General features: G+C 35.3%; 1 protein-coding gene across 1 annotated transcript; it reads left to right on the forward strand.

The window, feature by feature from the left end:
- Nucleotides 1-4,324: 4,324 nt before the first annotated feature.
- Nucleotides 4,325-6,776, forward strand: LOC113348542 (small ubiquitin-related modifier 1-like). Its single transcript, XM_026592356.1, has 3 exons — nt 4,325-4,523; nt 6,248-6,397; nt 6,494-6,776. Exons 1-3 carry the CDS (start codon nt 4,437-4,439, stop codon nt 6,557-6,559), a joined length of 303 nt encoding a protein of 100 aa, XP_026448141.1. The 5' UTR covers nt 4,325-4,436; the 3' UTR covers nt 6,560-6,776.
- Nucleotides 6,777-11,420: the final 4,644 nt, after the last annotated feature.

An 11,420-nucleotide genomic window follows, 5' to 3' on the forward strand; every position in this document is an offset into this window, starting at 1 on the left:
CCTGATAGTGACCAGTCCAGTATTATTTCCTTTTGTCATGATCATACTTGTATGGGTCATTTTAGTGCTAAGAAGACTAATGTTATAGATATTACAATGTGGATTTTATTGGCCTTCGTTATTTAAAGACTCCCATAGTTGGTATGTTACTTGTAAGCGTTACCAGAAATTATGAACCATTTCCTGTAGGAACATGATTCCCTTGAACCCTATTTTAGTTGTTGAGGTTTTTGATGTGTGGGTATGACTTTATTTTATTTTTTGCTTAATCACATATTTTTATTAATTGAATTTATTTTTTGCTAAATCATATGAATTTATTACCAAACTAAACCAAAAGGTTTTTTACAAGCTCAACTGTCTGGACAGGCCCAGAACAGAAACAAAATCAAACAAACAAATAAAAGGATATTTGACAATCAAAGCCCATAAACAATTAAGCCTACAAGGAGACCCCTTACATATTTTTCAAAATCTAAAATAAGATGTGTTTTCAGTTTCCATTTCTCCTAAGAAAGCTGGCTTATAATCATAATACTCCCATTCTCCTCTTGCCATAAGTGCTCATTTCTTTGCCATTTTTGTAGCAGAGAAATTAGTCTCTCTGTATAAAAGTATGAAAGCAATTTTCCTCAATTTATTTTTGATGATCTGCCATCTAGTCTTGACTATCCAAGGAATTCTCTCTGACATAAAAGCTGATAAAACTGCCTTGGAGTTCAGACTGAAACAAATGTTTATATATCCTCCTTTTACTGCCCATTCTCCAGCTATAACCAAAGCCATAACTTCAACTATGTAGGTAGTGGCAATTCCAATCCCTCCTGAGAAAGCACCAATGCGAAAAATAAACTGAGGAAAATGAAAAGCAACAACATACAGACACAAAACAAATTAACAGAACCTATAGTAAACTACATTTGGCATTTCAATTCTTTTGATGGAGTTGGGACTTCCAGTGTGTACTATTCTTTCTCCATCTCCTAAAACTGCACGTCTTTTTGCAAGATCATCAACACTAAAATTATCTTTTCTGAATATGTGTTGAAAAACAACACACTCCATTTTATGTATTGCATTGAGCCACCTTGTTCTGAGTGCCCAAGGAATGTTTTTGGAACAAAAGTCATTAATCACAGATTTAGACCATGGTCTAATGATTACCTTTGTAGCATCTAGTATAGAGGACCACTCCAGCGCACAGATTATTACAAAAAACTCAGCTATATAATTGGTAGCAGTACCTATGCCCCCTAACATTGTTCCAAGCACTTGACATTCATGATTTCTGGCAATAATGCCAAATCCTGTAGCACTTGGATTACCAAATGAAGAACCATCACAACAGAAGAGTAAGAAACCATAGTCTGGAGCAGTCCAAAAACATTCCTTGATGCTGCCGTATTTTGAAAATATGATGCCCATTTGGAAAAAAAAATTATAGTATTTTGGTCATAATCTTGTCCCCATTTTGCGCCCTTCATTCTCAGACTTCATTCATGAACTGATCTCCATATTTTCCTTTTAAACTCATTAAGTTGAGGTGATTTTTCTTCATTAAGCTGGGGTGATTAAGCTGGGTATGACTTTATGGGTCCGTTCCCTAATTCTTTTGGTAACCTATACGTTGTAGACTATGTCTCTAAGTGGATTGAGGCGGTTCCGTGTAAAACCAATGACCACAAGGTTGTGGTCCATTTTTTGAAAGATAACATACTTACACGTTTTGGTACTGTGATCAATAATTAGTGATGGAGGGTCACACTTTTGTAATAGTCTGTCTGCACTTTCAATGAAACAATATGGTATTACCCACATAGTAGATACCCCATATCATCCTCAGACTAGTGGTCAGTTAAAGGTTCCCAATAAAACATATATTAGAGAAAACAATTAATTCTAATCGGAAAGACCGAGTCGTCAAGGCTTACTGATGCCTAATGGGCTTACCACATTGTTATTAAGACCCGCATTAGAATGTCACCTTATCGACTTGTGTATGAAAAGGAAATTCACTTACATGTTGAGTTAGAACATAGAGCATATTGGATTGTTAAGCAGCTAACTTTTCACTTGACAAGGCAGGAGCTCGCAGGAAACTCTAGCTCAATGAGTTGGAAGAAATGCATAGAGATGCATATGATAGTGCTAAGGAGTATAAAAACAAAATGACACTTGTGCATGATAAAATATTTTAATAAAGTCATTTTTTTCAGATCAAAAAGTTTTTTTGTATGATACATGCTTGCATTTCTTTCCTGGGAAGTTACGTTCTCGATGGATGGGTCCTTTTATAGTTCGCACTTTCTTTCCACATGGAACTGTTGAGATCGAGATACCGAATGATAGTAGCTCTTCGAAGGTTAACAGTCGGATATTGAAACCATTTTTACATCCATTTCCTATAAGTGATGTTGAGGAGGGACCTGTGGAAAACCTTGTTTACCTTGATTGACCATCGAGGTGGTTGTATATTGTATATTGGTTTCTTATTTTTATTTTTATTTTTATTTTCTCCTTGTTCTCCGTATAAGGACTGTTACGCTTTACCCAATAACTATCTTTCTGACTTCTCTCTTATTGATTCCTAGTGTTACTATCTTTTAGTATTGCTCTTTGATAAGAAACATTGAGTAAAATTTTATATTTAAGTTTGGGGGTAAGGGAGAAACTTTTAGTTAATTTTAGTTGCAATAAATAAACTCCAAAGCCTAGAAACTTGTGCCAATTCAGGATAACACTAACCAATTTAAGTGGATGGAAACATCTTGGTTGTAGGAGTATATATTCATAAAGTAAATACACTAGTACGTTAATCAAACACTTGGTTTGGTTCCGTACTTTGACTATATACCAAGTGTACATCATGTGGTTGTCATCTTCTAGACCGTTGATGTCTGTATTAAATCACACAATGTTTGTCTTCTTTTTTTAAATAAGAAAAATATATTTACTTATATATACAAAGAGTTACATATATTTACATATTCCTATCGGTGGATAGAAGATCTATATTTGAGAGTGAGATACTGAAATGATCTTCTTAGATATAAAGACATAATATGTGTCTTGAATAGGTGGATATCGAAATATCGTAGTGTAGTTGGTACCCTCGTCATTTCAAAGTGCTACTCAAGGTACTCAGAATAGTGGTGGTTCGACTAACTCTCATCTTAATGGTAGTGTTGACTCTACCAATCAGGTAACTTCTTCTCGCAATTCATGTCCTCAAATTGATAATATTAATCCCGTTATTACTACTACTATCTCTTTATTTTCAATCATTAATGTGAATATGCTTTGTTGGTGTATGAGGGGAGATGAAAGAAAATTTTGTATAAAGAACTTAGCATTCCTTAGAAACATTAATCCCAACATAGTGTTTCTATCTGAAACAAAAATGAAAAATGAAAGTGCGGCTAGAAAATTGAAGAATACGGGTTTCTCGTGTGCTTTAATATCCCATGTATTGGTGAAGTGGTGGTTTAGTGTTGGTTTGGAAACAAAAATTAGATCTCAATATTATCCATGGGATATTAAAGAATACGGGTTTTTATGTTACTACTAATGACATCATCCATTCCAAACTTTTCCATATTCATATTGTGTACCACGAACCCAACTAGACTCTTAAAAATAACTTATGGGCTAGTCAATGTGGTTTACGAATTATTCTTGCTAGTGGTCCTGCTTTCTTCGTAGGGAATTTTAATTCTCTTTTAAGAACAAAATATGATGGCTTAGAAGTTGATGATATTGATTTTAATAATATCATCAACTGATAAGAGAGATTTCGAATAAGTGTTTAAATAATCTTTTTCTATTCGAGGAAATGATTCATCGAAGTAATGATACATCAGAGATCACCGAATACTCAGAAGTTCCTTTATTCAATCCCTTTCCAGAAGATAACGCCATCAATGTTAAAAAAAATGCCAGAATCTGGTTTCATAAAAGGTCAAACAAGTACTCAAATTCTGAACCAAAACTTTGTCTCTGTGCAATGACTCTATTTCCTCGCACACTGAAAACCTAATTTCTGCAAGCCAAATCATGGCTTACCAACACTATTTACATTGTAGTATCCATTAGCCATCGCTTACCTAACTACTAGGTCTTTTTTAAAAACGGAGGGAGTATAATTTACCAAACTTTTACCTAATTATGGTAACCTAGAGCATCAAAGTGCTTGCCCTAACACGGTAACACCTCAAGCACCACCCACCATCCGTAAGTCGCCACCGTTGGATCTAACATCCGATTCACAATACGTCGTTTTCCTCTTGACTTCTTTTTATCTGCTTAAAATACCAAAGTCATAGAAGTTGCGTGATTTTGCCGCAGCCTTTGGAGAGAGAAGAATACTACCCTCGTCGCTCCCTTATACAAACGAAGCGTTTCATCTCTCTCAGTGCGAGAAGTAGCAGACGAAAGAAATGTCGGGTGCAGCAGCAAACCAGGAAGAAGAAAAGAAACCCAACGATCAGGGGGGAGCTCACATCAATCTCAAGGTTAAGGGTCAGGTCTGATTCTTCTCTTCTATCCACTTTACCGATTCGTTATGTTAAGGGTTTTCCTTTGCGTTCCTTAATTTTTTTTGTTCGTATTAAAGTTTTGTTTTTAGGGTTTATGGTGATTGTGATTATCAGTGCTGTTTTTCATCTTTTTAGTTCAATATATACTCTTTTATTTATGAATTTAGTTCACGTGGGTTTTTCCTGTTTGCTTGTTGGATTGATTTTCTTAGCTTATGAGGGATTTCATGCTGTAGACATTAGCATTTTCTAGGGTTTTCTTAATTATGTTCTTGTTCTGTTATTATCTATAGATTACAAATTGCGTATGAGTTTCTGATTGGGACTTTGAGTGTGTAACTTCTCTTTGTCAGTTCTATGCAATAAGGCTCACTTGTATCTGGTTTTAGGTTTTCATTATTTTGGAATGCAACCTAGTGTTGCCGTTCTGGTTGTATCTGGTTGGTTATTTGTTAATGGGTCTCGGTATGAAATTTGATATTTTCAGTTTGATTTTCTGACTGGAACGCTTGGTGATATCTGTACATTCGATATCAACCTTCAAGTCATTGTAGATTATTTCCTACATTCCGTTACTGAGGTGTATTTTAGTAGGCAGGTTCTTGATACTTAAGTGATTAGGTGCTTGATGTGGGATGGTATCCCTAGCAGCACAATCTAGGTTCAGTGGTGGTGAATAGTTGGACAAGTGCGGGTACAATTTCATAATATGCATGTGGTATATAAGGATTGAGTGATTTTTGTAGATTATTTTAGGGAAAAATTAAAAGTAGTTCTTTACACTTGTAGGGGTATTGATTTTGTAAGTCTACTCCGTCGTTGTTTCATGCATCTAGGAAGTTGATTAAGTACAAAACAATATCTTAATTAGTCAACATGTTAAATTCCTTGGAGGCTATTTTTCCTGGCGCTGTTTGGGATCTGTATAGCTTGGTGGAAAACAAGGGAATGGGGTCCTAGAAAATTAGTGGCTGTGTTAACTTTTTGAAATCATGTTACATATGCAGTTGGAAGATAGATTTGGTAGATGTATTGTATTATCAGCGTGTGTGTAGGCTAGTTGAGCGTTGTTTAGTATGTTTCCTGTTAGCAGGAGATCCTGAACTGTTTGTGTTATTACAATTTTCTCTCAGCAAAATTATATTGTTTCATAATATATATTTCATATTCTTAAGTGAAATTATCAATGGAAAATGAGGATGTAGATTAATGTTTGGCTAAAAAACTTAAAACTTGCCATGGAAGTTGCCCAGTCAAACTGCCATCCATGATATTAAGTCTAGCGTCAGGATGTGTGGCTTACTGCAGCTGTGATATGATAGGCAAATGGCTAGAGTTTTTGCTGAACAGCTAAAAGTGACCAACTGTCCCTGTCTGGCCTTTCTTCTTCTTCTCAATACTCCGATCTATAGTAGTCATAATGTGGAATGTCTTATGCAACTTTTTGTATTATTATGGTTTTTGGATGAGTGGAAAGTATACTTATTGGTTAGAACATCTAATTCCATGATATTGCTAGTGGTCTTAATTTGGTTTTTATCATACGGGTCACATTTAAATACTGGAGATGCTTTAAACAAATCTTAGCCAAACCAGTCTCTTGTATTATAGGAGGCACCATGTGGATTTATGTTTTCTAACTGAGTCTTGGATAGTAGGGGGTATCTCCCTTGGACATGTTAATAACTGTATAACTTAGTCTTTTTTTACAGGATGGGAATGAAGTGTTTTTCAGGATCAAGAGAAGCACTCAACTGCGAAAGCTGATGAATGCATACTGTGACCGACAGTCTGTAGATTTCAACTCAATTGCGTTCTTGTTTGATGGGCGCCGCCTTAGAGGGGAGCAGACTCCTGATGAAGTAATCTCTCCTTCTCTCATTATACATTTATATATATGTATCATTAAGAGCTAAGTATTTAATTTCCTAGTTGCGTCTCTTTTTCTGTAATTGCAGCTTGAAATGGAGGATGGGGATGAGATAGATGCCATGCTGCACCAAACAGGTGGTTTTGCCTTCTAATTGGGATATGGTCTATGTATAGGTTGGAGGGATTTTTATTAACTTATCTTGTGGTGGTGTAATGCAAAGACTTAGAGTTTTGGCACTGTAACAAGCTATCGTTTTTTTTTTTATGGTTCGGAGCGTTGGTTTGACTCTAAAGATTTAAAGATAACCCTTTCATCAAGGGAAGCTTCGATCTAGTTTATGCAATGATACGTTGTTCTTCTGTGCTGTCTCATTATCTTTTGATTTGTTTGTATATTGCATTCATCTGTTTTTCTTCTGAATTGTGTCGTTTGAGCTAGAGATTAGATGCGGAAACTGCTAATTTAGAGCCTACATTGGAAGATGGCGTGTTATTCAGTTGTTGGAATATGCCAATTAGAGTAGTGCAATTTTGTGGATACACCTTTGATGTGTCTAGCTGACTCAGATTTTGCTTGGGTCAATCGGTTCAAAAGTAAGCTTGAGGTGTATCCAATCTGAAGTTTTTGTTGTATGTGAATTACAAAAGAGGAGGAAAAGTAAGCTTAAGGTGTATCCAAATCTGAAGTTTTTGTTGCATGTGAATTACAAAAGAGGAGGAAAAGTTCACGATTTATAAAGGGGATACCAGTCCTACTAAGTGCTGATTCCATTTCATCGATCTAACGGCCAGGATTGATGGGATCTTTTTGTCCTATATGAAACGGTATTAGCACATACTAGAACTGGTATCCTCTTATAAATCATGGAAAAGTTACGACGTTCTTGCTAGTTTATAAAAATATTTGAGTCAGCCGAGCTTCTAACTACCCAAGGGAAATTTGGTTATATATTTTGACTCGTAACTTGTTTTTGACTGAACTAAAGAAAGAGCAGTCTGGAATGATTTTTCTTGCGACCTTGAAGGGTTTGATCCAGGTTTAATTATTCTTAGATCATGTATTTCCTTTTTAGTTTGATTTGGTTTTTTTAGTTCTTCCATAAAAATAAAAAAAAATGTTAATGATGCTCATATGGATGATGGGTTTTGGAATCCTCCCAAATTTGGATCAATTGATTGGCCTTCGTGTTTTGGTAAAGATCAAGCGTGAAAATTGTAGAAGAACCTATGGAGTTTCGTGCTTCTTCTTGTTGAGTTGATGGTGAAACGGTAATGGTTGTTGAGGATAATGATGTTGCTCATGTTCTTCAGAGCTGTGAGAGCTTAATGGTTGGATGTTTTGTTGGTCGTCATCTTCCATTCATGCTGGTTCAACGTTTTGTTCAAAAAACTTGGAAGCTTAAGAGTGATTTTCATATGACTATTCATGGTGATTCCGTGTTTGTTTTGCTTTACACCATGAATATTTATTTCTGATCAACTCTTTATATGTAATTAGAGTATGGACTCCTTTATTTGAAAGACAGACTGCATAACCGAAGTCTTTACCTGTGTGGCTTAATCTTTTCAAAGTTCCAATTCATATGTGGCACGCTAAATCATACTCCATGATATCTTGATAAATTGATCCTATACAGGCAAAAAAATGGAATATGCTCGGGTTTGCATAGAGATTGATGCTCTCTCTGAGTTTCCAACCATGATTCCTATTGTGATTGGAGGTAAGAGGATTGAAATCCCTGTGGAATATCCTTGGAGACCTCTTAAATGCTCCTTCTGTGAAATTTTTGGATACTCTCTAGCTAGACGTGTTAGAAGACCTAAAGAACCCGTTGTGACTATTGATCATGTATTTGTTGCTACAATTGCCGATAATCCTAAGGTAGTGTGGGTTAAAAAGACTCTGAAAAGAACTAGAAATGGTTCTCAGAAGAAAGAGGGTATTGGATCTGGCAGTAATCCTGTTGATGCTGAAATTTTGGATAGTGATACCATTAACGTGGTTTCTGGTTCTGTTAACAAAAAGTGGTGCAGTTCTCTAAGGGAGTTCATTTTACTAGTAGCAATTCATCTCAGTTGGTAGATGTTCTTGTATCTATGGGCAATAAATTTGAAATTTATCTGAACAAGCTGCAGGTCCTTAACAAACAATAACTATGTTCCTGATGACATTCTTAAGGACTCGACTGCAGTACATGCATGTGCTTCTAATTCTAATTGGGATGCAGATATGTCTTATGGCGGTGTAGAGTCGATTGAGGAAGGTGCTGGTGGTGTGGGATCTCACTTTAATCACCAGCCATCTAGTCAGAAAGAAAAGAAATTAAGAATCCTCTGAAGGTTGTTGACTATAAAAAGTCTGGTAAGAGTAGTAGGAAATTTTACCCTCTTTATGTTATCAATGTTTAAGTTTGGTTGATGGAATTCTAGATGCCTCAATGATCCTCTTAAACAAAGAGAGGTTAGTAGTTACATTAGTGAAAATAATCTTTCCCTTGTTGGTTTAGTAGAGACTCATGTGCAATTTACTAATAGTAATAGAAAGTATTTTCCCTTCTTGGAGTTTTTTAGATAATTATGCTCATAATAATTCTGGTAAAATTTGGGTTTGCTGGAACCCTGAAGTTATGAAGGTTTCTGTTATTCAGTTATGTGCTCAAGTTATTTTTCTTGATGTTGTTCTTCCAAAAAATAAAATAAGCATTGTTTCCTTTGTTTTTGGTGACAATGATGCTCTTGTTAGATGGTCATTATGGGATGAGTTGGAAGCTTTTGCTCTTTTTGATAAATCCCCCTGGATAATTTTAGGTGACTTTAGTTTTCCATTTTTAAAGTTACTGATAAATTAGTAGTTTTGTTATTTAAGCTTCTCAATTTTGCGATTTCTGGAATTGTACTCAAAATGCTCAATTTTTTTATCTATCTTTTACTGGATTTCGTTTTACTTGCAATCAACAAAATGGCGATGATAGAGTTGTAGCTAAACTGGATAGAGTCTTAGCTAATTTTGAATGGCTTGTTGAAATTCAAGATTCTATATCAGATTTTCTAACCCCAGGTGTTTCAAATCATAGTCATGTTGTCACTTGTTATGAAGGTAGATTTCATGGTCCCCTCCTTTTAGGTTTTGCAATTTTCCTTCTGAAGACCCTGAACTCTAATATATTTTCAGACAAGAGTGGTGTGCTTCTGTTAAAGGTAATGCAACATATTAGTAATGATGAAGTGATTTATGCTCTCTCAATCATTGATTCTAGTAAGTCTCCAGGGACCGACGAGTTTTTTAGTTTTTCTAAAGCTGCTTAGGATATTGTTAGCGATGATTTTGTGTCTACTACTCAAAAATTCTATAAAAAACGTAAATTATTGAAGGAAATAAATAGTATTTTTATTACTTCAGTCGCAAAGTGTGATAATTCTACTAGTGTGTTAATGATTTTCGACCTATCTCTTGTTGCAACGTCATCTATAAATGGATTGCTAAAGTCTTGGCTCTTAGAATGAAGAGGGTGATGGGAAATCTAATTAGCTAAATCAGTCCACGTTTATCTCAGGATAAACTATTTAGAATAACGTGATGTTAGCTCACGAGATTTTCAGAAGTTATCATAGGAATGTTGGTGTTGCTAGGTGTGCTTTAAAGATCAATATCTGTTAGTTGGGATGTTGTTTTCTCTATGAAGAAATTTGGGTTTCCTGACGGGTTTATCAAATGGATTTATTTGTGTATTTCTACGACAAGTTTCTCTATGATGATCAATGGCTCTCCCTTCGGTTTCCTTGGTGATAGCAGAGGTCTTCAACAAGGCTTCCCTTTATCTTCTTAACTTTTTTTTTATGGTTATGGAAGTTCTCAATGCTCTTCTCCTTCATCAAGTTAGGCAAGGTAATTTTGGCTTTCACTCCAAGTGCAAAGTGGTCAATCGCAAACATCCCTGCTTTGCAGATGATGTTATGATATTTTTTAAAGGATCTATTATTGCTGTTAATTCTGTCAAGTTAGCTTTATCTCAGTTCAGTTCTTAATTGGGGCTCGAGGTTAGTATCCATAAAACTTCCCTCTTTCATTCTGGTGTGCAAAGTGATGTCCTTACATATATCCTTGGGTGTTTTGGTTGTTCTAGAGGATCTTTACCTGTTAGATATCTTGGGCTTTAATTTCTACTAGACCTTCCTACGTAAATTGTCTCCCTTTACTTGTTAAAATTATGAAAATAGTCTAAGTCTTGGAAAGTTGGGTTTTTAGCTTATCCCGGTAATATACTTCTTATTAAGGTTGTGCTTTATAGAGTGGTCTATTTTTGGTTCTCTTGTTTTATTCTTTGTAAAAAGGTAATTAAAGAGCTTGATACTATTTTTAAAAGGTTCTTATTATTAGAGCATTGCTCGGTAGAATTCTCAAGCGTTGCTATCTCAAGCTTGTTTGTCAAGTTTAGTTGCCAAAACTATAAGTCTTGATTTCTAGTCTACGTATAGCTAAGTCTCGGATTAGAATAGTAAGTGTATCTGAGATTTAGGCTCCACGGCGTTCATCGAATGAAGACGAAAAACTACTCAAGGGAAATTGTTGAACTTCATCAACAAATATTTATGTGGAGACTTGAACTTATCTATCACTCAAAAGCCTATCTATTCTATCTCCTATTTTGAGACAAAACTCGTATTGCTATATAGACTTCAATTATACACATTTGTTATTTCGATCCGAGTTCATCTCACTTATTTATTTCTCAAAATATGTGTTGTAAGATTTCTCTTTGGCCAAGTTCATCTTTACTAGTGACGAAAGTCATGTTGATTATTTCAATAACTTGAATATCGCTTTGATGAAAATAGTTTGTGGATAACGACTATTTTAACATTCTTTAAGAAAGTTTCAATGATGAAATGAGAGTTTAGAACAAGTAGCCATGTTTGGATATAAACATAGTGTGTTCTCACATTTAGGTAAAATTCCAAAACAGGGAACCTAAAGTATGCGTACCCGTACGCGTACCGGCGGTTGTTAGAAAC

This window comes from Papaver somniferum, chromosome 2 (assembly GCF_003573695.1).
Source record: "Papaver somniferum cultivar HN1 chromosome 2, ASM357369v1, whole genome shotgun sequence".
In the NCBI taxonomy this organism is placed as follows: Eukaryota; Viridiplantae; Streptophyta; class Magnoliopsida; order Ranunculales; family Papaveraceae; genus Papaver; species Papaver somniferum.